Source organism: Cucumis melo, chromosome 1 (assembly GCF_025177605.1).
Source record: "Cucumis melo cultivar AY chromosome 1, USDA_Cmelo_AY_1.0, whole genome shotgun sequence".
NCBI classification, from domain to species: domain Eukaryota; kingdom Viridiplantae; phylum Streptophyta; class Magnoliopsida; order Cucurbitales; family Cucurbitaceae; genus Cucumis; species Cucumis melo.
The window spans coordinates 37,807,897-37,833,840 of record NC_066857.1 but is presented as its reverse complement, the minus strand read 5'-3'; the positions used below and the strand labels follow the sequence as shown (position 1 = coordinate 37,833,840).

Here is a 25,944-nt window from a genome sequence, read left to right as displayed (position 1 = left end):
CTTTTATAATAAAGTAAGTGAACTTCTAATTTTTAATGTCACCGATAAAAGTCACATCTTCAAAATATATTTTAAAAGTCTATAAATCAAAATTATAATGGAAGTATAATAATGATGAGAAGAAATGAAATGTTCAATGTCAAGGCACAAATATGAATTAGACATATAAGAACATTACTTGGAAGGCCTAACAAGCCAAGATAACTGACTTGAATTCTTATCTGCAGCAAATCTGAGAGAAATTCCCAAGGGTGATGATGAACGCAAAAGCAATATCTTTTCTGGTTGGTCTAGCTCTTGTACTTGCTGTTCAAGCTCAAGATCAATCAGGTAAAAATTGTTAATCATCCTTTGTACATTTCTATATAAACATTCATTAAATAGTATCTGACTAAAATTATCTCTCAGGTTTTATAAGCTTGGATTGTGGATTACCGGAAAATTCAACATACAAGGAGCCAACAACGAAGATTGACTACATTTCAGATGCAGCATATATAAACAGTGGTGAAAGCAAAAGCATAAAGGTAAACTATAAAAGCTTCAAACAAAGACAACTACGGTCCCTTAGAAGCTTTCGTCAAGAAACCAGAAACTGTTACAACATAAGCAATATTATCAGTCAAAAGAAATACTTAATTCGAGCAAGCTTCGTGTATGGAAATTATGATGGGTTAAATAAATTACCAATATTTGATCTCTATTTTGGAGATAGCTTGTGGGATAAAGTGGAGATTACGTACTTAGCAGGTGAGGTCTACAAAGAAATCATACATAATCCATCAGTAAATAGAGTTCAAATCTGTCTAATAAATACGGGAACTGGAATACCTTTCATCTCTGCATTGGAATTTAGACCTTTACCAAATGATATTTACCCAATTCAATTTGGATCCTTGTCAACTCTTTATCGACAGAATCTGGGGTCGAATTCAATTGAAAAATACAGGTAAGTTATTATTGATACATCAACTTTGCCACGCGTTTTTGTATATCACAGCAAGAAACTTCTAATATGGTTAAAAGGAATATTTCTTGTGTGCGTGCCCCTTTGTTTCAGGTACCCTTATGATGTTTTCGATCGAATTTGGTATGCTGTCAATAATGATGAATATTTCATTCGATTAAACACCTCTCTTACCATAAATGCTGACGGCCGCAACGAGTACCATCCAGCAGCCATAGTCATGGAAACCGCTATCACACCAAAAAACTCGAGTCAATCTATTAATTTTAAGTTGGAGTCACATGATGAAAATACCCAGTATTATATATACCTTCACTTCGCAGAGTTGGTAAAGCTTCAACGTAAACAATTCCGAGGGTTCAACATCAGTCATAACGGGCAATATTGGGATGGACCTATTATTCCCGACTACTTGTATCCAAGCAGCTATTATAAAACCAAACCATTGGAATTCCCACAAAAACAACACAACTTTTCATTTTTTCGAACTGAAAATTCAACACTTCCTCCAATCATCAATGCTTTAGAAATATATTTCAGAATTGAGATCTCAGAACTAGAATCAGATCAGGAAGATGGTATGATGAATTGACTTTCCATTGTTAGATTCTTATTTTCAGCTTTTACATTCTGATGGCACAAAAATTTAATCTTGAGTACTGATTTCGTGAATGCAATACACTGAAAATCAGTGGATACAATGAGAAAATTAAAGTCAACTTACGGAGTCATCAAAGATTGGCAAGGAGATCCATGCATCCCCAAAGCATATCCTTGGAATGGTGTAGGTTGTACCAATGAGTCAATTCCAAGAATCATATCATTGTAAGTATATGCATGCTTTTTACTTAGAAATAAACCATCCAAGTTTCCCAGCCAAACATATGCGTTGAGATAAATAAACTAATAAAAAAACTTACAGGAACTTGTCGTCAAGTGGTCTGACAGGAGACATATCTCCGGTTGTATCCAATCTAGCAGCCCTAGAGACCCTGTAAGTATCTTACTTTAAACAATATCTAAACTAGGATCTCCAATTTAATCTTAAAACCAATTATAGTAAATAGAGTTTTAATTTCAGGGACTTGTCAAACAATGGCTTAACAGGAAAACTGCCTGATTCTCTGTCCAAATTGTCAAATCTCAAAGTCCTGTAAGTTACTTACAATGAAAATAAAATAATTAAAAAAAAAAGTCAAGGACCAGGTAGTTTGTAGGATAACTGAAAAATTATTCTCTCTATTTACAGAAACTTGGAGAACAACAATCTCTCATGTCCAATTCCACCTGAACTCTTAAGAAGATTCAATGATAATTCACTATCACTGAGGTATCAGAATTAGTTCTCGGGGAAGAACTTAGAATAGCTGAACTTGTAAGTAATATTTCAATTTCAAGTTGTACGTCTAACATGCCTACTAATGAAAATTTATTGACGACAGAGTGAAAGGTAATCCAAAGCTTGAAGCACATCCTTTAAGTGATTGCACTGAGGAGCAGAAAGGAGAGAAGCAGAAAGAAAAGAACAAGTTTGTGATTCCAGTAGTAGCATCAGTGGGTGGCCTACTTGCTATTTCCACAATTGCAGGGATTGTCTTTTGTATTGCTAGAAGAAAAAGGAAAGAAAAAGATAAAGATGTCTTGGAGGTGGATCGTTCGCAAACCAACAAGGACATTGAAGGCAGTTCTTTGAAAACGAGAAGGCGGCAGTTTACTTATTCTGAAGTTGTAACAATGACTAACAATTTTGACCAGATTCTTGGTAGAGGTAATTTTGGAGCAGTTTATCATGGGTTGATTGATGATATTCAAGTGGCTGTGAAGATGCTAGCACCATCAGCAATACAAGGCCACGATCAATTTAAAGAAGAGGAATGTATTTGTATATAGTATCTCATAAAAAATGTTTAGCTCACACTTTCTTATCAGACTAAAAAGATGTCCTTTCATACAGGTTACCATTCTTCTTAAAGTCCACCACCGAAACTTGACAAACCTTGTAGGGTATTTGAACGAAGGAACTCATCTTGGCCTCATTTATGAGTACATGGCCAATGGAAGTTTAGCACAGCGCCTTTCTGGTAACGTTTTCTTTTAGCGTCTAGCAAAGATTTGAAACACATGCATCACATTCCAAGTGCTACTGAAAATTTTAGTTCCACTTAAATAAAAAGAATGAAAACATTAGGCTTCCCTGTTCTTTTTATTGGATATGCAGAGATAAGTTCAAGTGTCATAAGTTGGGAAGATAGACTCCGAATAGCAATTGATGCAGCGCAAGGTGAGATAAGTTTCCTTTCAAACATCTTCACAAACACATTATCAAGTTTTGCTTTTGTCCTCTACAAAATGAAAACCTTGTGCGGTATCGAGTTTACAAAATGCAGGACTAGAATATCTGCATGCTTGTTGTAAGCCACCAATTGTCCATGGAGACGTGAAACATGCAAACATCTTGTTAGCTGAAAATTTCCAAGCTAAACTTTCTGACTTTGGTCTTTCCAAGAGCTACCCAACAAATGATAAGACTGGTTACCTTGACCCAGAGTAACTACTAATTTCAAACATTTTTCAATGAGGTCATTTAGTTTTTCCTAAAAAGAAAAGAAAATGTGAAAGAAAAATATGAAGAAACTTTATGCCCTGTCTTTCAGGTACAAAACATCAAACAGGCTGAGTCCAAAAAGTGATGTGTATAGCTTCGGCATCGCTCTGTTGGAGATAGTGAGTTGCAGACCAGTGATATCGAAATCCCAGGGCCAGAATTCAGTTCATATAGTTAAATGGGTTGGTTCCATGGTTGCACAAGGTGACATTCGAAATATAGGAGACCCAAGATTAAAAGGAGAATATAACATACAATCTGTTCGAAAAGCAGTGGAAGTAGCAATGGCTTGTGTAGCAGTTAATTCTGAGAGAAGGCCAACAATAAATCAAGTGCTGGCAGAACTGAAAAGTTGCTTAGCCACAGAATTGAGCCGAACACCTGATAGTCACCCTTCTAATTCAACAGAGTCCGTTGAAATGACATCCATCTACATGGTTTTGCCCCCTCAATCAGGTCCCATGGCAAGGTGAAGTTCATTTGAACAGCATCTTGCTCTTTCCCATTCATCTGATATTGGGGGTTTACCTTCCAGAATTCATCTAAGTTGTTAGATTTTATCATTTGCCATTGAAACCTGAAAAGGATAAATTTCGCCTTCAACACCAACATAAATATCTATTGTTAATAGAATAATGTGAAAAACTGTTATCTAATTTGATTTGTCTTTTGGTGGTGTTGAAGAAAACTTTCTTATCACATGAGCGAAGTAAATAAATTAATTCATAAAGCAGCTTCATTCCTAAATGCGTTTAATGACCTTTTGGATAAGGGCTCAATTGTTATTTTATGAAGTCAATTTTAACCTAAATCCAGATTCAAATTCAAAAGAGGAAAATAATGCTAACCCAGCATCAAAACATTCAAATGCTATCAAACAAATCTTCAACACAACCAAAAAGTAAAATTTATGATCTTGTTCTGCCACAAAAGTGTCTACTGTTGACTAGAAATTTCAAAAGATAACAATGCAATTGACAAAAGTTTTAATTAATTAATTTATTTATTTGAGAAGGATTAACAGAAATATTAATTGAATACTCTTTTGTGCGCATAAACTTTTCTGAGGATATTACACATCTCAAAAACATTCATTATGAAATAATACTGACATTTGAGAGGATATTTACTCTCTTGCCTGCATAAACATTTCACACCTCTAATGATCCTATTTTCCTTTTATTTCTTTTTGTTTCCTGAGTTTAACGACAAGTGAGATGGGAGATTCAAACTTCTCTTAATCAAGGGTACATACCTTAATTGCTATGCTCCTATTAGTCACTTTTACCCAAATCCTATTACTACTCATACCTACAATAGTATTCCTTTTTTTAAGGGGAACCTCTAAAATTCAAGATAAGAAAGAAAAAATTTAAGAATCGTTAGAAAATGGATTTTTGCAAGCCAAGAAATGTTCAGTACACAAAATTACTCTTGTTGTTATGAAATACAATCCAGAAAGACGTTCCTATTCAAGAAAATCAACTAATCAATCCACTACATACTATGAGATTGAAACATACTTAAGAACTTTGATCCTATAACATCAGAGAAAATAAAGAAAAAAACAAAAGAATTTCAATGTTTGTTGGAAAATGACTAAAGTATAGATTAATGATCAATTCATTTGCAAGAGTTCGAAAAAAATTAATTTTGTATATTGAAGATAGAAAAGGAATCTCGGTAACCTTTCAAATAAAAAATCCTGAAGATAACCTTGCGAAAAATTTTGAGAGCTATGTATTTGACGGAGGTAATTGGGGCAAAAATCACACAAACAAAGTAGAAAAAAAGGAAAATTTTGGAGATGTTGATTCGGAAGTAGTCTCAAACGAACAAGAAAAATCCAACAAAGAAGATGAGGAAGAGGTATCAGACAACGAAACTCTAAATAAAGGTAGAAGTCAAAAAATCGAGCAAGAACAACGACACAGACATTGTTCCTCTTGTTACAGTTTTGAATGAGCTTGATGAAAACATCCCTCGTGGGTTTATGGTTAATGGACATGTTCAACCTCCAGTGACATTTTCTATCTTGAATTTAACTCTTTGATCAAAATATTTTTATTCAAGAGGTTGGTCATACTCGATTGAACAAGTTTATTTCATTCTTTGTTTCCTTCTTTTTTCTTTCAAAACTCGAGGAAGAATACTCTTTTTTTAGGACTAGAATAACCAAATGAAAAATAAGGCTAATTCGACAATATTCTAGATTAATTTCTCTTGTATCCCCCACTTATAACAAACTCGATGAATAGAGTCCATCTCCCGTTGTATGAGAATCATTCTAATAAAATATTTACAAGCTTTAAACCAAAGCAAGTAAACCAATGAAGAAGCTTATCATGTAAAGACTGTTAGACTCTTTCAAGGCAAAGCTTTAACGGAAAACTTAAACGTCATCTAAGCTTGAGAACATGGACACAAAATACTGCATGAGATGAGAACCCAACATATGCAATAACAACCTTCGACCATTTTAAAAAAATTCCTCCTTGATAGAGTTTATAACATTAAATTTGAAACGTTGATGTAGTAGTGACATATAAATGCTTGTGGTTTTTCCATACTCTAAAACAGAATATCCGAAGCTTTGCCCAAAAATTAAAAGGTGGTTCTCAGTTGAAATGGGTAATAAAATAAAAAAACAACTGATAGTTTAGACTTAAGAATAATTAGTGCTTATTCCCCTGTCTCACTATAAACTAAATATCATGCTAACCTGATCTCACAATTCCTAACAACACAAATAGTTAGATCAGCAATGTTTGAAAATCCCTTAAATTATCAGCAAGTTAACGATAATAAATGTTAAAGTAGTTGTAAACATGCTATCTCCATTATCAGCAATTTTAAACACAGGCAAGTGTAACCTAAACATAAAATTCCAATTTCTGAAGAAAGGAATTAGAAGGGAAAAAGAGAAAAACAAAAAATTGAAAGAATTAGAAGTTCTGAAAAGGGTTTACATACCTCAGAATGGACAAAAATGAGGTGGATCTTCCTTCCTGAACAACAATGGTCCGTGGAGGCTTGGAAGAGCACCCACTCTACCAACAAGTCAGAAACGCCATGGCAACTGGTGCGTCTCTTCATCAATCCCTCCACCACGTATTCTGTTACTACCGCCCCCATCCACTTGTCACCACCGTCCTTCCTCCGCCCCCCTATAAATTCTCCGCCACCTTCCTCTTCCTTCCTCACACTAACCAACCAACCAGCCTTCTCTTCTCATCTCCCTCACCATGGCTCGCTCTTCTCTTCTTGCTTTCTTATGTTTAGCAGTTTTCATCAATGGCTGCCTCTCTCAGACCGACCAATTTCCCTGGAGTTGGGGCTTCCAAGGCAGTGAAGCTAGGCAGCAGCACCGTTTCCACTCTCCCAAAGCCTGCCATCTCGAGAATCTCAGAGCTGAAGAGCCCGCTCGCCGGATTGAGGCGGAGGCTGGTTACACTGAACTATGGGAACCCAACAATGAGGAGTTCCAGTGCGCCGGAGTAAATATGGTCCGCCATACAATCCGACCCAAAGGTCTGCTTCTACCCGGATTCACTAATGCTCCTAAACTCATTTTCGTCGTCCAAGGTGCTGGTATTCGCGGTGTTGCAATGCCTGGCTGTCCCGAGACTTACGAAACTGATTTACGAAGATCGCAGTCGTCTGGAAACTTCAGAGACCAGCACCAGAAGATCCGCCATTTCAGAGAGGGCGATCTCCTTGTCCTCCCGGCTGGAGTTTCTCAATGGATTTATAACCGTGGACAGTCTGATCTCATCTTGGTCGTGTTCGTTGACACGCGCAATGTTGCCAATCAAATCGATCCATTCGCCAGAGTAAGTTGAACAAAAAACAGAGTATAACGATTTAATTACTGATTTGAACAAGAAACCTTAAATTGGTGTGTTTGTTACAGAAATTTTACCTCGCCGGAAGACCAGAGATGATGCGAAGAGGGGAACGGGAAGGAAGAAGCTTCAGAGAATCCACTGGAGAGAAATCAGGCAATGTGTTCAGTGGATTTGCAGATGAATTTCTGGAAGAAGCTTTCCAAGTAGACAGTGGATTGGTTAGGCGGTTGAAGGGAGAAAACGACGATAGGGACAGAATCGTGTTTACCGAAGAAGATTTCGATGTGCTTATGCCGGAGAGAGACGATCAAGAAAGATCAAGAGGAAGATACGTTGAAAAAGAATCAGAAAATGGCTTCGAAGAAACCGTATGCACACTCCGATTGAAGCATAACATTGGCCGATCAGAACATGCCGATGTGTTCAACCCACGCGGCGGCCGCATCTCCACCGCCAACTTCAATAACCTCCCCTTCCTCCGCCAAGTCCGCCTCAGCGCCGAACGAGGAGTCCTCTACAGCGTAAGTCTCTAAAACCATTTCTCCCAATCTAACAACAACAGTAATAGCATAAGATCTCTTCAAATCTCAAAATCTTAACAACTCAAAATTTTTCACCGCAGAACGCGATATCGGCACCGCACTACACAGTGAACGCCCATACAGTGGCGTACGCTACGAGAGGCAGCGCGAGAGTGCAAGTGGTGGACAACTACGGTCAATCGGTGTTCGACGGCGAGGTCCGGGAAGGACAGGTACTAGTGATTCCACAGAACTTCGTGGTGATGACAAGAGCAAGCGACAGAGGATTCGAGTGGATTGCATTCAAGACAAACGACAACGCAATCACGAACTTGCTGGCGGGAAGAGTTTCACAGATGAGGTTGCTTCCGTTGGGAGTTCTGTCAAACATGTACAGGATTTCAAGGGAAGAGGCACAGCGGCTGAAGTACGGACAACCGGAGATGAGGATTTTCAGTCCAGGAAGGTCGCAGGGAAGAAGAGAGTGAAGAGATGAAGATGACAATGTAATGGGAAGGGAAGCATATATATATATATAAGATATATGTAGTAGTTAATGGTAATTTAGGGAATAAAAAGCGAGCTTTCAGGTGATGCCGCCGACGAGCCAGCTTGTTATCGGCCGGAAAAAATGGAGAAATCTCTCAGAAAGACACTGAGTTTTAATAATAAAAATAATAATATTTGCGCCTCTATTTTGTGTTCAAATTAATAAACAAAAATAAAAATGTTGTTTCGCGGCCTTTCATTCCCTATTCGATGCTTATGGATGAATATGAATCCCTTCTTTTTATATTAAGATTTTAAGGAAAAGCTTACCAATTTCCAACAATAATTTCTAAAAATTGTACCTTCTTCCTACCCTACGAAGAACATAAGATGATTGTTTTTGTTTAAACCCTGCGAACCATTCTCATCCCAATGTGAAGTAATTATACCAACTGGCATTACTGTTCTCCGTTCTTTCTGCCTTCAGCTTTCAGCTTTCAGTTCCCCGGTGAAGTAATTCAACTGGTTTCATCGAATCGATACTTCATCTGAGATCTACATACTCACTGAACTCGAATTTGAAATTAGATTCATGGATTTTGCAATTTCAGAGCTAAACACCTAGATTCTATGGGTGTAAATAACTGTGCCCTAATTGGTTCGTTCTTTCCGTTAAATTAGTTTAATTGAGCGGGAATCATCATGTATCCAACCATCCTCTACTTAACGGTCAAACCGGAGGATCCCCGCCAAACCAAATGCTTATATACGGTGGCAGATCCGAAGAGTTTATTTGATTGACCTTTGAGTATCCTAATTTACTTAGTTAGTGAGCTCCTTATACCTTTTTTACCACTTGACTAATCTATAACGGTTGATTTTGACGATTTTATTTTAACCAATCAATTTAATGAATTATTTTAGAACAAACAAGGTTGGCAAAGTTTGAACCGCATTCATTTTTAAAAAGCTCAAATCAACTATAGTTGCTTTCGTAATTTATTAATTTATTATCCATTTGAATTAGTTAATGTAAGTTCTACATAATTATCAATTCAAAATCGGTTATATTCTTCTTTTTAGGCTTAGATTCTAATTTAACCAAACAACTCTACTGCAAAGTCCAGTCAATTTAGAGTCTTATAGAAGTTTAAAATGTTATAATAAAAGTAAATTAATAAACAAACCTATCCTTCCATCAAAAAAGAAAGAAGGAAAGAAAGAAAGAAATTGGAACATTTCATAATACTTTACCCATGATTTTTTTTTTTTCGGATGCTTCTTATCTATGATATTTTAAGGCATCTTGTGGCTCCATAGGTAATATAATAAGCATAGACAAGTACATTTTGTAATAAAAACAAGTCAAAACATAAATAAAGAAGTGGTCAACTCCATTGACTTGGACTGTTTCAAACTCTGAAGTATCAATGGCTACAAAGTTTCATTTTCTGCAACTTTCTCCTATGGAATTTTCACTCTTAATTCCATCTTTCCTTGGTTCCTTTCCATCAAAAACACATTCTCGATATTGACAAATGGTTGTGTTTAAGGCTCTTGCTGATGGAAAATTATGCAGAAGTTGCCTGTTGAATAGTACTTGCTTTTCCAGGTAGATGACCAATTCTTACTCTTTGTGGCTGCCTCCATTGGCCCCAATTAATCAATTTGGTAGTTCTGAGGTCACCTGCAAGAAGAATATATCTAATTTATTGCATATTTCTTTCGAGAAGTAATCTCAAAGGTGGGGGTTTTCTTTGGAAGATCATCCAAAGGGTGATCTGAAATGCCTAGACTTCTACTACTTTATGCATTTTTGCCTCTCCTTCTGGTCCATGTTGATGGTCAAGATCAATCAGGTTCAATTTGTTATTCTTTCGAAGTTTTTCACATTCCAAGCTTGTAAAAAAAAAGAAAAAGAAAAAAAGAGGGATAATGATTTTATTTCCTTTTGCTTTGAAGGTTTCATTAGCATAGATTGTGGTATACCAGCAAATTCAAATTATACTGACGATATAACAACGCTCAAGTATGTTTCTGATGCCGAGTTTATCGATACCGGTGAAATCCATGATATATCGCCTGAATACAGTAGAAAATTGGATCAGAGTGAGTTTAACAACGCCCAACTCAGGAATCTAAGAAGTTTTCCTGAAGGAAACAGAAGCTGTTACACCATAAGACAAGGGAGTGGGGGAGAAAAGTACTTGATCAGAGTGAGTTTCATGTATGGCAACTATGATAACATAAAACGACCACCAACATTTGATTTATATCTTGGAGTTGATTATTGGGATTCAGTTCATCTGTCAAAGGCTTCTGAAATAGTAAGAAAAGAACTGATACATGTCCCAACATTAGATTATATGCAAATCTGTCTAATAAACATTCAAAAAGGAGTGCCTTTCATATCAGCAATAGAGATTAGGCCTCTAGATAATTCGACTTATGTGACAGTATCTGGATCCTTGATGCTCCATCAGCGGCTAGACTATGGTTCAGAAAGCAACCAAACTGTAAGGTGAGGCTCATTCTCCTTGTAATTCAGCGACCGAGATTGTTTGGTGAATTTATTAACTTGATTCTTGTAACTCTTCTCCTCAGGTATCCTAATGATAGTTATGATCGGATATGGTCGTCTTCAACCTTATCTGGCTCGAAAAACATATCTTCTAACAGTTCAATTGAGTCTAATGGATTTGCAATTCCATCTATTGTCTTGGAAACTGCAGTTACGCCAAAACGCTCCCATCAGCCCCTGAATATTTCGTGGAATACTCGTACCAAAATGGATCAGTTCTATATTTACATGCACTTTGCAGATATCCATAAGATGGTGAAAGGGGAGTTAAGAGCCTTCGACATCTTGGTCAATGGATTCTTATGGTATGGGCAACTGGCTCCTACGTATTTGTCAACAACCACAGTCTATAGCGGTAGTGGCACCACAGCTGCAAATGGAGGCAAACTTGAGTGCTCCCTGAAAAGAAATGAAAATTCAAGTTTTCCACCCCTAATCAATGCCATTGAGATTTTTGTACAAAAACAGTTCCCACAGTTGCAAACGGACCAAGCTGAAAGTATCATTTTCACAATCTATGCATAATATATTCCTCATTTGTGTTCATAACAAGTTAATAATCATCATTTTCATTCATTTCAATACCAGTTGAGGCACTGCTGAACATAAAATTAGCATACAATCTGAAGAACTGGCAAGGAGATCCATGTTACCCTCAAAAATACGCGTGGACCAGCCTTAATTGCAGTTACATTAGCGACAGCCCACCGAAAATCATATCTTTGTAAGCCCTCATCCATATTCAAGAAGGAAAAACTTGTTAATCTTACCCAAATTTTTCTTTTAAGAAGTGGTATGAAATCAGGAACTTGTCGTCGAGTGGATTGGCTGGGGGAATTTCTTCTCGCATATCAATTCTTACAATGCTACAATACCTGTAAGCATCTCAAATACCTGTAAGCATTATCTTTACCATTCAAAATAGCATTTTCTAAAGCAATTGGCTTGCCTTAATTAGGGATCTGTCCAACAATCATTTGAATGGCACGGTTCCAGATTTTCTAGCTAGTCTGCCATTCTTGAGAGTTCTGTAAGTTACTTGCATCTTCGACTTAGGCTAAGATGGAACCTAGATCTTATGGTAAAGAGTTATCATGTCACCTTTTTTCATTTTTAGAAACCTGGCAAACAACAATCTCTCAGGGATAATTCCGCAGACACTTATCGAAAGATCAAGAAAAGAAACCTTAGCATTGAGGTAACTGATAATAACAACCCAACACTATCCAAATTAATAGAAATTATGTCACAGATACATTCTAAGCATCTCACTTCATGTTATTCATTATGAAGTGCCGAAGGCAATCCATATCTTTGTCTATCAGAACCCTGCAGTAAGAAGAAGAAGGAGTATATAATTCCATTAGCAGCATCACTTGGTGGAGTTACATTAGCATTGTTAACCGGAGGTGCAATTGTTTGGAGCCAAAGGAGACGAAAGAAGAAAGGTATTGCACAAACAATGATCTTGTTTTCCATGGTCAGATGCTTCTATTTTCATCAAACATGCAGTAACTCTTCAAATGACTAAACTTTTTTTAACTGTGGGAGCACTAATACCTTATGCAGAAAAACAGATCTCTGGGAGTAGCAAGCAAGGAGAGACGTTACTAGTCCCAGAGAATACAAAGTTTACCTACTCTGAAATTTTAAGTATAACAAACAACTTTGAGAGGGTAATAGGGAAAGGTGGATTTGGAACAGTTTATCATGGTTACTTGCATAGCATCCAAGTTTCTGTGAAAATGCTGTCCCCTACATCAGTTCAAGGTTACAAGCAATTTGAGGAAGAGGTAAGCAACAACATATTGAGTCCTCACTAAATTTTCAGCAATGTTCTTATAATATATGATATATATCAAACAACAAAACAATGGTATAGAATTTTGCAATTGTCACACACAAGGGGCATGTTTGAGAGTGTTTTTACACTTTTAAATGTGAAACCTAAGCTAAGTAATGCGTAAACCTTGAAAATCGTCAAAGTACAGTTTCATTCTTCTTAAGAAATCTTAGTGTCATAATGTCTTTCAAATCCTCCTAGTGCAATAAATTCTTGCTAAGAATGCCATGTTGTGGCAATTGCATCAAAAATTCTTTTAACAATTTCAAAATTACTCTCAAATATCTCCTAAGCATATCAGTTAAACAATTCTCCTAACAGCAGGTGAAGCTCTCAAAATTCAGCACTAATTTTTTATGTACAGTCTCTTCTATGTTAAAGTAATTGGTAAGAGCTTGAATTAAGTTAAGCTAATTTTAGTCCTAACAATATTACAGGCACAATTACTTACAACAGTTCACCATGGAAACTTAACTTCCGTACTTGGATATTGTAATGAAGACACTCACCTAGGACTGGTTTATGAACACATGGAAAATGGAAACTTGGCAGATCTTCTTTCGGGTACAAAATAAGATTAAATACAAAAATGGGAGAAAAACTAATTACTTAGCCTTTCTTATATCAAACAAATTAAGTTTACGTGTTTCTTTGACTTGTTATCTACCTTTTAAAAACATTCTCATAATGTTTGCCAAAATTTGAAAACCAAAATAATTAAAGAAAAATAATAAAACCTAACTGTTTGATAACTATTTGAATTTTGGTTTTTTGTTTTCTAAAATTGTGGCTTGGTTTCTCAAATCTTATTTCGATTGGCATATTACGTAAGAAAAAGTCCAAATTCTTAACTAAAATCCAGAAAAAATAACATGTTTTAAAAGCTACTTTTTTTCGTTTTTGAAAAAACTTCACTTGGATTTTGAAAACATTTGTAAGAAGTAAAGAACGGAATTATAATAATATATATATATATATAAACAATGAGGAAATAGTGATTACATTCTTAATTTTTTAAAAAAATCAAATAGTTATCAAACTAGGTCTCACTTTTGTTTTTGACGTATGTAAGAAGTCAAGTGTATTCTAAGGATGGGTGAAACACAATTTCAAAATTGATTGTGAGGAAGAAAACATACAAAGAGTTAAAATTCTATGTTAGTTTGATTATTCAAACGGAGAAACTCACCGAGTTTTTTCTCCCCTAATCTGATTAGAAAAGAGCAATCATATCTTGAACTGGAAGGAGAGACTGAGAATTGCTCTGGATGCAGCACAAGGTTGGAAAAACAAACATTTTCTCAACTCAAATCCCATTCTTTTATTGTTCATTAGACTACTAGTGCAGTGCTAAATTATAATATTATCTTCTACAGGGTTAGAGTACCTTCATTTTGGGTGTAAGCCACCAATTATTCACAGAGACCTCAAGTCTACAAACATATTAGTAGATAAAAACCTCCATGCCAAATTAGCTGATTTTGGCTTGTCAAAAGCATTCCATTCAGAAGATGGAGCTCAAGCATCTGCAGCTGTTGGCACCCCAGGATACCTTGATCCAGAGTAAGTGTTTGCTGTTATTTTATTTCTTGGATTTCCTGTCAGTAGTCAGATTATTGACTGTGGAATAGAAACAACAGACCAGTTGTTAGATCTTTTTTCTTAAAAAGGATACGTAACTTTTCATTAAGGAAATGAAATGATTAAAATACAATAGAAAAAAATAAACGAAAGGAGACAAAACACTGAGAACACCAAAAGAGAACAAAAACAAAACTAATTTCTCTGTAAAGAAAACCTAGATAACTAATCAATGAAAAGAGAAAATGAAAGCTTCCCAGCTTCGAGGATATCTTGAATTGACGAGTCATTAAAGTACAACCAAATTGACAAAGAGAAGAATTCTGGAGCCAACTTAATGCCAGCATGGATAGAGTATAATATCTTACCACACTTGATCTGCTCTCTTGATAACTTAAACCATTCAGTTTTTAAAAATTAAGCTTATAAATACTTCTCTACCCTCGAGTTTCTTAGTTGTGTTATTTCTAGAGGCATTTTCAAAATCCAGTATCGTTTGAGGAAGATGAAAACTACAAAAAACTAAACAACAAGATCATTATCAAACAAGCACTTAAAGACTTCTTACATTTGAACACGTCCCCTTCATTTTTTTTAAATTCCCCAAAAAATCTGTGTTTTGATATAGGTTTTCCTGATGTATATTTCTCCGCAGGTATACTGTGACAAACAAGTTAAATGAGAAGAGTGATGTTTATAGCTTTGGGGTGATTTTACTTGAAATTGTCACTGGTCAGCCAGCAATAACAAAAACTCAGGACAAAACCAATGTCATCAAAAGGGTTATTTCAGTGCTCAAGGAAGGAGAAATCAAGAACACTGTTGACCCAAAAATAGGATTGGACATTAACAATAGTTCTATTTGGAAATTTATTGAGTTGGCAATGGCCTGTGTATCTTCATCTTCAAGTGAGAGGCCAACCATGACACAGGTAGTGATGGAACTGAAGCAATGTTTGGCTATCTTGGAGAATTCTCAGGAAAATAATGGTGGATTCAGTTCCAGCCTTGTATTGGTCCCTCTGTCTTCATCAATTAGAGATCCCCAAGAAAGGTAATAGAACTTGCATAGCATAAGTTGTTCATGTTCTACTTTGGACCTTCTGTATTTCAATACCTCACTCTTTGCTATTTTCATGAAAGAAATTGTTTCTTGTTAAAAAAAATTATTTGTTATATGATATTTAATTAAATTTACCTTCACCGATCAGTTTAAGCTTTCGAGTTGGTCGGTAATTTAAGATGATATCAGACTAAATGGATCAAAGAGATCATGTGTTTAAACTCTTGCAATGTTATTTCCTTTCTGGTTAATATTCATTTTCACTTCTGAACCTTTTTCATATTTTGAGCTCACACGTATGGAGGATGTTAGATGATATACAATGAAAATTAAGCTTTTGGGTTGATGGGTAACTATTTTTCAATGAAAATTAAGCTTATAAACTTCTCTTTTACTTCTAAATTTCTTACTTTAATATATACTTTCTACCCATGTTTTCAAAAACCAAGAGAAATATGTTTACCTTCTATATTTGACTAAGAATTTAACTCTTTTATTAAAAAAAAAAAACCGAAAACTGTCGTAGAAAATTGGGAGGAAAAATATTTTAACTTTTAATAACCAAATGTCAAAGCGGTAGCTCACAAGGCCACCACCAGATAAGTGTTTTTTACTTGTAGTCTTTTTTCTCTATTCCGAGCAAATATCAGAAATCAATAACTGAGTCATCTGGCCTCTATGAAGGAAAGATGGCACTGTCAAAGAGAAGAAAGAACTAATAATGCTATTGAATTTCTTCCTACTCCCTAGGTATCAAGAAAAAGCAAAAGGCTTATTCAATAACGTCTTTCTTTTTAGGTTTGAGTTTTTGAGGAATATGTTCGAGTTAATCTGCAATTTAACATGGTATTAAAGAATCATCTGCAAAGTTATTTCCTCTTCAATTAATATTGATTTTCAACTGTGGTTCAGAGGTTTAACGTCAAAATCTGTAAAATTATTCTCTCCAATTAATACTAATTTTAACGAACCATTTCTTTTTTCAACATGGAGAAGAAACAAGAAATAGTTTAGAAAAATAAATGACTTGCTTTTATAACGATTCTTTGTTGCCTCTTTCTTTTTCTTCTTCATTTTGGTGAAATTTACTCGGCCACCCCACAAAGAAAACCAATGTAAATTTGACTAAAAGAAAAAGCAGAGAAATCTTCGTTGGAGAAAAAAGAAACCACACAATCCATTTTAATAAGAGGTTGGAATTTAGAATCAGTTACCTTTGGTATTAAGAATGCATCGTCCCTTCCAAGCACCCTTAGTTTTACAACAATCCATTTAATGGTCAGCACGTTCTTTCTTTTATCTTTCCTTCCAAAATTTTGAAACAAAATTCTTTTACCCATATCTTTTAAACCCATTTCCATCTCTTATAAATATGTCTACGCAAATGTACAGTAGCTTCTAAAAAGAATAATTTCCATTAAACATGAGATTAACACATGAAATTAGGAAGAATGATATTACTTTGTTGACATAGTGATATAGATATATAGTGAATATTACCATTTGTTCATAATTCATACAGAAGAAGAGTGGTGTTAGTCAACGATGTAGCAGTTCCTACTTAGAAGGTCACGGTTATCATTTTAGAAAGTTAGGGAGTTAAAAGAATTTGGTATTATTTGAAGAAAAAAGATGGTAAGACGACTTATACGTATTACATCCATACAGCTATTTAGGTATACGGTTAAGAGAGTGACCTCTAAATCTCCTTTTTTGGGGGGAGAAGAAAACAAAGATAAAAAGAGATATGAGCGAAACCACCCCGCATTGGCCACCGCAACACACTCCAATGAGAGCTTAACACGTTTTTCGTTTTGACCATTTTTTGTGTTACACTTTTGCTTCAACAACACCCTTATGTGATGTCTCCATTGGCTGGACAAAGTCAACTGTCGGAAAGCCTACAAAATAAGAGTCCAATTGAAATTTGAAATTGCCCCAAATTAAATTAATTATTTTATTTTATTTATTGTTGATATGATCATTTTCTCTTCCCTCCTCTAAAGTTTGTTACTTTGGGATGTGACCCACATTATCACTACCTCCATTTATGTCATGAACCAAACCCCATAGGGCTTCAATGTTCAACCCACAAATTTAGGCTTCCTCTAACTCCTTCCAACTCAACATCCCTTAACTTTTGGCAAATTCAAATTTCTCTGCTTTGACATCATGTTGTTTATCATCATCATCATCATCAATTTGCACCCAATCAAACTCCAAACTCCAACCGTTTCTCTCTTTTCTTTTTGTCTTTTTTCCGGTGTTGTTTTGGTCCGTATTTTGATTGGAACGTTTTTCAATTACAAGAAAAAAAATGGATGGAATAGAAGTGCGACTAAAGTCTCGTATTGATTAGATCATTAGAGGCCATCCATTTGAGCTTTTGTTTTCGAATGTCATATTAGGCTTTTTAAACAAATTGCTAAAGTATAGAACCTTTACTTGCATGCGTCTTTTCATTTTTTATTTTTTTCTCGAAATAATAAAATAGTTTCTCACTCAAACTCATGAATCTAACACATCGTTAATGAATATGTAAATCTATGTATCAACTTTCTTATTTGCTTCCTTGTCCATCAATGTTTCTATCATAGTACATATAATTAAAAGGTTGGGTTACTTAATCAAAATCACACAATATTATGCAATTGTAAAACTACAAATCGCCTGTTACCTTAGCTGAAATGTAGATACTATAAACAAATCTTAGCTTAACTTGTCAAATATCTTGCAAAAACACACCTCAAATCCAACCGTTAAATAATTGTAGCAATACATCATATTGCACATGCATCCACAATAGTATATATGATCATATGATATGCTAATTTGAAGTATAATATAAACGAGGGTTCTTTTTGGAAGAACTGATATATGGTTTATTTAATCAAAGCTACATAGTATTATTATTTTAAAAGTGAAAAACCAGATTCTATGCTAAGTTGGAGAACATAAGACATAGCTAAACAAAAATATCTACTTAATATAGTGCCAAGAGAGAGGGAGATAGATTTAATACCAAGCCAAAAAAGAAGCATAAAGCATGTGCTTAGCAATAAATTTGGAGTGATTCCCAAGAGCACGCTTTGGATTGAATCAAGGAGACCACACCACTGACTTTGGCTCATATTTCCAAAGAGAATGTTTCAAAAGCATTGGTAATTACAGTAAAAAAAAATTAAAATTATATGAGGGCAAAAATGAATGATACATCAGAATTTTTAATTAGAAAAGTGAGTTCTTCTCCAAGAAAAAGTTTGATTCTTTTTCAATTACAAAGACCAAAGTTTCAAAAGTAACATTCACTTTCTAACTCCTCTTTCATCTTAATCATACTGTTATTATTACTAAGCTTTTTCCCCTGCTACATACAAAAAGCTAAAGTCTCATTATCAATCAATCATCATTAGAAAAGAAATCCAATTATTATTGTAATTCCAAGAACAAAAAGAAAAAAGCTCTTTCATTTCTATTGATGATCTCCAAATTCAGCCAGTTTTCTGTTATATATTGCAGCATAATGGGATCATGTTCATTACCTGATATGTTTGGAACTTTGTATTATAGCTTCCTAAATTGTACTTTGTAGAAAAACGAGATTCTTTTAGTTTGGATCCCTCTGTTCAACCATTAGAATAGTTGTCATTGATGATTTAACATGGTATCATAGCTTTAAACCGGTAAAATATCACTTTTTCTTTCCCTAGTATTGATTTCTATATGTTGAACCTTTTATACATTTTCAATTTCATAGGTAAAGAAAGAGTATTAAAGTATCAAATGGTTCAAGGTTTTGAGTTTATTAGGGATCGATATGATTTCATGATGATTGGTTTTGAATTTAAATTTATTGATCTATGTTGAGTAAAAAAGAGAGAAATACATTGAAGATTGAAACATGAACCAATAAATTTGAGCTACATCAGTTGATCAAAAGTTGAGTAATCTTGAGGACAGTTTTTTAAGGAAGAAAGATTAGTTTTGAGGATATTGGTTAATAAGATGGTTGGGATTTAGGAGTGTGAAATTATTATGAGAGGATGATGTTTGTATGGGAAAAGATGGGTTGAAAGAGAAAGCTATGCTAGTTGGAGGACAATTCAAAGACTCAAGCTTTTGCCCAAGATTCTCTAAAGCTTTGATCTGAGATTTCAAGAACTTTAGATAATTTGCAGCTTCATCAAGCATTGATGCTGTATCCATTTTGCTTCCACCTGGAACAAGCCTTTGCAAAACCCTAATTCTCTCGCTGATTCTTTCTCTCCTTTGTCTTGCTGCTACAGTCTGTGGATCTGTTGAAATTCTCACATTCTTCCTTTTAGGCTTTTCTATCATTTCTAACCCCAAATTCACAGGCCTGAAAGCTGCTGCTCTGTAGATCATCTCTTTCATTTGTGCAATGGCTTCTGGATCCGGTTCTTGATCAATACAAGAAGATCCTGATGAACATGATTGTTGAAAATTGATGTTTGATGAACTTGGTGGCTTCTCTGATCTGGGTTTCTTCTGTTTTGGTAGATTATGATCTGTTATGATCCTAAAACCTCCACTGTCTGAAGTGGAATCAGATAGATTTATGATGTTATTTGAGAAAATAGAGTAATCTGCAGCTTTGAATTGAGTTTGTTCATGGCTTCTCTTTGTAGAATTTGAACCATTCTTTTCAGATTCTTTTGAAGATACTGCTGCATTGCCTCCAAAGTTCCATAAATTGGTGTAATCTGTTAACATCATTGAAACTGATCCATCATCTTCAACTGATGTGTCTGTGTTGCTGTTTGTAGCTGAAAGCAAACAGTCTAACGACTCCAGAGAGCACGTTGTTACTGTCGCCGATTTATCTCCGTTGGAGCCGTGGTCAAGCTGTGATAAAAATCCAACAACATCCATGTTGCTAGATGTTGTAAAGCTTGTCAATGGAGGGCTCATAACCAAAGGGTCCTCTGTTTTTAAAACCGGAGTTGAAGAATTTTCAGCTACTTTAATTGGGAAATCTTGAACTGAGTTGAAGAAGTTGGAATTATTTGAGCTTGATATCATGAACCTTTCTTCAACTCCTTGTTGGTAATTACTCCAAAACGACGAGGAAGACGTTGTTGACGCCGTTGTCTTCTTCGCAACTCTCGATCCATATCCATTCCAGTTCAGATGATCCATTACCAATTCAAATCCCTGAAATATAAAAACACAACAAAACTTTGTTAACTTAACTCACTCCATTTCTCGGTTCTTCATTTCCTGTTTCAATAAAGCTAAATGATAAGAGAATTCAAGAAACTTACCGAAGCGATGACGAAAACCCAAAAAAACCGATCTTGTTTGAATAAGGGGAGAAAAGATGCAAAGTTTCCTTCAAGTATTTAAACCCCCTTTGTACATTCTGTCAGGACATTAACAAAATCTTTCTTAATTTGGAAAATGATGAGGAAACTGAGAGAAGAGGATGAAAATGCGCATTTGCTTATGTCAGTTTTTTGGCTACTAATAATTGTCAACCATTGGAAAAGGAAATAGAAACTCCAAAAGAGAAAGTCCAAACATTCATGCAAAGAGGAAACGTATAAAACAAGAAACTGAGTGAAAAGCAATAAGAAGAAGAAGAAGAAGAAAAGGTTGTTATGTTATGTTGTTGTACCTGTGAAATGGCAATAGAGATAGAAATTATTCAACGTTAAATTCTGGTAAACAGAAGAAAGGTTTGGTTTTTATAGATGGGATGGGAATGGAAATGGAAAGAAAAATGTCCAAAGGCAAAGGCTATATAATGCAACAAAATGTTGGTAATTGTACTTTGAAGATGTAAAACAATGAGCACAAGGGAAGAAAATTTTAAAAAAATAATAATAATACATAAATATATATATATATAACTAAACAGTTGACAGAAATATAATGCGTTTGAAAAAGATAAGCTTTTCTTTTGTCAGTTTGGTGGGGGGATTTCCTTTTTCTTATAAAATAAAAACACTATGTCTCTGTATATATTTCTGCAAATTGGGAAGAATGAGATTTCAGTGATGCATTTTTGAATCAAAACTATGTTGGAAAATGAAGATTTCCCCATTTCTTTAATATTTTATTTTTGTAGTTTATTCAAGTTGGGGAGATGATACCAAACAACAGGGACTCAAAATTATTATTTATACTTTCTCTTAATAATTTACGTTTCGTTCAGAATCCATTTGAAATACTTGATCTAGAGCATTCAAATATCATTCATTAGTGCTCAAATCTTAAAGAAAGAAGAACTAATTCTCCTAACCTCACTCTTCTTCTTCTTAGTTACTGATCCAAATAATTATGAGCAGAAGGATTCTTAATTCTCCTATTGGTTTTCATATCAGTTGGTATCAAAACTTTGTTGAAAAATGAAAAACTTTTCCCATTTTTTTAATATTTTATTTTAGTAGTTTATTCAAGTGGGGAGAGCTCATCTCTAGTTCTGACCCGACCCTCCTTTTTGGTTGCTAATATATATATATACCATACCAATACCAATACCAATACCAATACCATGCGCACTAAAAAGGCTTAGCATTCTGTAAAAACTGTCATTTTGACAGACCAAAAAAAGAAAAAAGCATCTTTTTCAAACAATGAAAACTTTTCCTATTAATCATAGCTTTAATCATATAGGCTTTACCTTTTCTCCCTTTGCAAAACTCACACTAATGATTCCTTAATTATTGAAGACAAACAACAGAATTTTAAGAGATTAGTATCGAAACAAAACATCAAAGAATGAGTTTTGTATGTTTTTAAAAAAAAAAAACAACAAGAAACAAACTGGAAAGGGATCCTTATCTATTTATCCATACCTTATCTGGTTTATCTCTGAAATAGAAACAAATTAGATGAATCTAGAATTGACCCAAGAGGGAAAAAAAAGAAATAAAAGGATAAGTGTAATAGTGATTCCTGATGTATATTGTTTTTTTATTTTTATTATTTGTTCCTCTTTCCTTTTCTTTTGGAATTGTCAATAGCATCATAATGGCCTTGGCCTTAGCTTTTATAAATGTTGATGTACCAAAAACATCTAACTGTGTAATGATGCAAGAGTTCAATTTAGAAACATTGTATATATAGCAAAAACAGAACCATCAGAACAGTGTTATATCATTTTTCCAAAATGATTGTTATAAAATTAATCATCGATAATTTTAGGTTTCATATGTCGTTTCTAGAAGTTTAAAGAATTTGATTGTATACAACTCTTCGTCTAAATCTTAAGGTCAAAATCGTAAACAATATAAATATAGATTAAAACTTTTAGGTTTCGAAAGTGTTACTCTCAAACATCACGACGAAATGTCAAATAACAAACTAAAGGCAATTTTAAGGTATATTAGGGATGATTTTGGTTAAATTAAAATAAAAGAAATGAAGATCATATCTACCAAAATTAGAGTAAGGTTAATACATATAGGGGCAGCTAGGAAGAATTAGATTTGAGAGAGCATAATAAATAAACAAGTTGCATATAAAAATGAAAATTTTCTTCTCATCCTTCCTGGTTCTAATAACTGCTTACATAATAGAGAGAGAGAGAGACTTGGTCTCTGACTTGTGAGCTGAGCACCCACATGCTCCCCATAATCAGTGAGGTCATTAAATAGGCTATGTTTTGATGAAACATCTCTTTGTTATTTGTCAACTCTCATGTTTTTCTTCATACCCCCCCAAATTTTCTTGCACCAGCTGATATATGACAGTGAGAAAAATTGTAAAATACATCAAAAATCAAACTCAACATGATTGCTTCCTTGTTTCCATCACCTTTGGAGTTAATAAATTAGTTTGAGTTTGAACCAGTAGTTTACGAGTAGTTAACCCACTTAAACAATGTAGGATGTGAAGAATGTGATGGCATATATACAAGTCTCCATTTCTATTTCAAATTCAGTTATATATAGTTTCTAGGCGCTTGGATTCAAAAAGTTTGAGTTTGAAGGATGGTTGTTGAGTTAAAACCAAGTTAATTATGTTTGAGTTAACCATAAAACGTGGTGCGTCGTAAGTATTCTAGACTCATTTCTATGTTTTGGGTTTCAATAATAATCATATAGTTTGAACTCAAAGTTGGAAGTTTGAGTTTGAATGAGTAGTTTGGCAACGACCAACCATTTGAGCTATACATGTTTCCGTTAGCTATAAACAAGGTAGAACTTAGGTCCCAATTCTACATTTCAAGTTCCTATCCATAGTTTCTCTATTAGTTTGAGTTTGAATATGTCTCACGAGTATGAAGTAGACCACCAAACTCAATGTTACACAAGTTCCAATAATAATTTTGATCCAACATGAAAAAGGTAAGCAGTAAGTAAGTAACATTAAAATATTGAAAAAGCAGATAGAAGTATATATATATATATGAAATGGAAATAGTAAGATTATAAGGTTAAAAATGATAATGCAGGGTGAGAGAATATGAAAGTGATTGTATATATATATATGTTAATGGGGTTAGAAAGTGGACAAATGTTATCTTGGTATAACTAAGACATCATGTACTGTCTCATCTCTAACATTTTCTCCCCGCAACTTGTCTCAAACTTCGGATCATGGCTTACCCATTTCTCAATATTTTAATTCTTTTTTTCTCTTTCTTCTTTCTTTCAACATAAAATAATTTCTCAATTTTCTATTATTTTAGAGCATATAGTTTGTTCATATTTATTCTAGAGTGAATTTCAATCTTTTTATATCAGCTTGTTAATTATATGTGGTGTAGCAATGTAATTGAATGTATTATTAATATTCATGAATTTCCTCTCCCATTAAATGCTACTTCTCTATTATTATATTATCTTACATTTATATTAATGTGTGAAGATGACATCTATTCAATTTTATGTATATATATTTTAATAATATAGGTCAAATTTGTTTACATAATTTATCAAAATAGCATACATCTTTGTTCAATGATGAATGTTCGAATCCTCGCACCCACTTGTTGTTGTGGTGTAAAAACAAGTAGTCGGGTGTGAAAGATTTCAATTTGGTAACTATGTTTTTTTAAAATAGAAGAAAAAAAATCGGGAAATTTTTGGAATTTGATGAAATGAGTTAGGAAGGAATTAATTCTTACGAGTAGAAGTATGTTACAAATATGGAGATTGAGTTTAATAAAATAGAAGCTAGGGGGAGGCATATTGTGATAATTACTCAAATACCCTCAAAAGAATTTTTTATTTTCTTTGCTTTCTAATGTGGAGTATAGTCCAAATTAGTACAATAATTTCAATCTTTAGAAACTATCAAATCACATCTCTAAAAAGAACAATATAATTGAAAACTATAGTACAATTTTCTTTTAACTAAAAAAAGGTTATGTATTGTAGGATTTAGAAAACAAAAGAAGGTTCTAAATTGTTGCCTTTTTCTTTGTCTTTATTGAAAAATTGGAAAAGGAAAGGAAAAAAAAAAAAAAACACTTTGTCACATCTTTGCCTAAACAGGTAACATGACAATTGACATAGTAGTTTAAATACAAAAATGAAGCATTCTCTAATTGTTAAAATAAATAAATGAATTCATCAATACATGAAAATTTATTCATCTAACTATGGAAATTAAAATTTAGAGTGAGTTTATTGAGAATGAGATTTATTTATTTGAGATTTGAAATGTTAAAATTGAAAATCCAATTGGTATATTTTATATATTTAATATTTGATTCAATAAAATATTAAAATATTTTAGAAAAGAAAATGATAAAATTATTTGAAATTTTGATCACGTCAAATTCAATTATGATGTAATTTAAAGCAGTTTAGAAGGCTAATTTAAGTATTAGCTTAGGAATAAAATACTAAAATTCGCAATTCAATACTCTATCTCTTTGATTATTGAACTAAACGTTTAAAACGTTTGATCAACTTTTAAAGTTTTGTGATTAGTATGTATTTAAACTTAGAGAAAATATATATTAGAAAGCTAGTTTTATTTTTATTTATAGTCAATTCTAATGATATTTGATACTTTATTAAATTCATAAAATTAAAAAAAAAAAAATCATTTTCTTTAAAAGTATGGTCATGTTTTAAGTAAAAAAAGTTGAAAACTTAAACTATACGAACCATTGCACACTTTAAGAATTTAGAAGTACGGAATTGAAAATTAGGGTTTTACGAACTTCAGTGCGATCCAATAAGTTTGTGGATTCTACTACTTAAAGATATAAATTTTACACATTACGTGCTCATTTTTAGACTTTCTACTCGTTCCTATGTAGCTCTTTACCCTGAATACAAGCGGGTAGGTAAAATTGAAAATTGATAGAACTAAAAGAGAGAGAGAGAGAGAAGAAAAAGGAAAGTAGAGAAAGTACATTTGGGTTTAAAGTAGAATAAAAATAAAAATATAATGGGACCGAGAGTGAAATGGGATTGTTTCTTTTGTAATATGAATTTCGGGTCCATTTTATCTCCTCAGTCC

The 25,944-nt window shown here is 33.9% G+C and overlaps 5 protein-coding genes across 6 annotated transcripts; 4 read left to right on the top strand and 1 right to left on the bottom strand.

The window, feature by feature from the left end:
- The first annotated feature begins 257 nt into the window (after positions 1–257).
- Positions 258–2,857, top strand: LOC103500762 (putative leucine-rich repeat receptor-like protein kinase At2g19210). The gene is made up of 8 exons (XM_017047347.2): positions 258–330; positions 409–949; positions 1,061–1,545; positions 1,660–1,792; positions 1,890–1,961; positions 2,049–2,120; positions 2,217–2,297; positions 2,410–2,857. Exons 1-8 carry the CDS (start codon positions 258–260, stop codon positions 2,855–2,857), a joined length of 1,905 nt encoding a protein of 634 aa, XP_016902836.2.
- Positions 2,858–2,916: 59 nt separating this feature from the next.
- Positions 2,917–4,315, top strand: LOC127151757 (probable LRR receptor-like serine/threonine-protein kinase At2g28960). The gene is made up of 4 exons (XM_051092054.1): positions 2,917–3,048; positions 3,186–3,248; positions 3,355–3,514; positions 3,622–4,315. The coding sequence occupies exons 1-4, from the start codon at positions 3,015–3,017 to the stop codon at positions 4,043–4,045; spliced, it is 681 nt and encodes a 226-aa protein (XP_050948011.1). The 5' UTR covers positions 2,917–3,014; the 3' UTR covers positions 4,046–4,315.
- A 2,212-nt stretch (positions 4,316–6,527) lies between these two features.
- On the top strand, positions 6,528–8,734 carry LOC103500763 (11S globulin subunit beta-like). Its single transcript, XM_008464171.3, has 3 exons — positions 6,528–7,405; positions 7,486–7,941; positions 8,043–8,734. Exons 1-3 carry the CDS (start codon positions 6,818–6,820, stop codon positions 8,427–8,429), a joined length of 1,431 nt encoding a protein of 476 aa, XP_008462393.1. The 5' UTR covers positions 6,528–6,817; the 3' UTR covers positions 8,430–8,734.
- Positions 8,735–9,878: 1,144 nt separating this feature from the next.
- On the top strand, positions 9,879–15,778 carry LOC103500752 (putative leucine-rich repeat receptor-like protein kinase At2g19210). Of its 2 annotated transcripts, XM_051092048.1 has the most exons (14): positions 9,879–10,042; positions 10,164–10,289; positions 10,393–10,951; positions 11,035–11,510; positions 11,600–11,735; positions 11,817–11,888; positions 11,970–12,041; positions 12,129–12,209; positions 12,305–12,459; positions 12,581–12,804; positions 13,292–13,418; positions 14,072–14,134; positions 14,231–14,417; positions 15,091–15,778. In XM_051092048.1, exons 2-14 carry the CDS (start codon positions 10,217–10,219, stop codon positions 15,491–15,493), a joined length of 2,628 nt encoding a protein of 875 aa, XP_050948005.1. In that variant the 5' UTR covers positions 9,879–10,042; positions 10,164–10,216; the 3' UTR covers positions 15,494–15,778. The 2 variants fall into 2 exon arrangements, with proteins under 2 accessions (XP_050948005.1, XP_008462384.2); XM_008464162.3 differs by having other exon boundaries at positions 9,879–10,289.
- Positions 15,779–19,330: 3,552 nt separating this feature from the next.
- Positions 19,331–21,257, bottom strand: LOC103500751 (transcription factor bHLH87). Its single transcript, XM_008464161.2, has 3 exons — positions 21,137–21,257; positions 20,784–20,881; positions 19,331–20,673 (listed from the first exon to the last, which is right to left on the bottom strand). The coding sequence occupies exon 3, from the start codon at positions 20,656–20,658 to the stop codon at positions 19,477–19,479; it is 1,182 nt and encodes a 393-aa protein (XP_008462383.1). The 5' UTR covers positions 20,659–20,673; positions 20,784–20,881; positions 21,137–21,257; the 3' UTR covers positions 19,331–19,476.
- Between the last annotated feature and the right edge of the window lie 4,687 nt (positions 21,258–25,944).

Bases quoted from the DNA above. Each gene is read 5' to 3' on its own strand.
- LOC103500762 (XM_017047347.2), top strand. From the start codon at position 258: ATGAACGCAAAAGCAATATCTTTTCTGGTTGGTCTAGCTCTTGTACTT. The intron at 331-408 runs GTAAAAATTGTT...ATTATCTCTCAG, and splicing joins TCAAGCTCAAGATCAATCAG to GTTTTATAAGCTTGGATTGT. The intron at 2,298-2,409 runs GTATCAGAATTA...TATTGACGACAG, and splicing joins GATAATTCACTATCACTGAG to AGTGAAAGGTAATCCAAAGC.
- LOC127151757 (XM_051092054.1), top strand. From the start codon at position 3,015: ATGGCCAATGGAAGTTTAGCACAGCGCCTTTCTG. The intron at 3,049-3,185 runs GTAACGTTTTCT...TTGGATATGCAG, and splicing joins TTTAGCACAGCGCCTTTCTG to AGATAAGTTCAAGTGTCATA. The intron at 3,249-3,354 runs GTGAGATAAGTT...TACAAAATGCAG, and splicing joins AGCAATTGATGCAGCGCAAG to GACTAGAATATCTGCATGCT.
- LOC103500763 (XM_008464171.3), top strand. From the start codon at position 6,818: ATGGCTCGCTCTTCTCTTCTTGCTTTCTTATGTTTAGCAGTTTTCATC. The intron at 7,406-7,485 runs GTAAGTTGAACA...TGTTTGTTACAG, and splicing joins AAATCGATCCATTCGCCAGA to AAATTTTACCTCGCCGGAAG. The intron at 7,942-8,042 runs GTAAGTCTCTAA...TTTTCACCGCAG, and splicing joins AACGAGGAGTCCTCTACAGC to AACGCGATATCGGCACCGCA.
- LOC103500752 (XM_051092048.1), top strand. From the start codon at position 10,217: ATGCCTAGACTTCTACTACTTTATGCATTTTTGCCTCTCCTTCTGGTC. The intron at 10,290-10,392 runs GTTCAATTTGTT...TTTGCTTTGAAG, and splicing joins TGATGGTCAAGATCAATCAG to GTTTCATTAGCATAGATTGT. The intron at 10,952-11,034 runs GTGAGGCTCATT...TCTTCTCCTCAG, and splicing joins GAAAGCAACCAAACTGTAAG to GTATCCTAATGATAGTTATG.
- LOC103500751 (XM_008464161.2), bottom strand. From the start codon at position 20,658: ATGGATCATCTGAACTGGAATGGATATGGATCGAGAGTTGCGAAGAAG.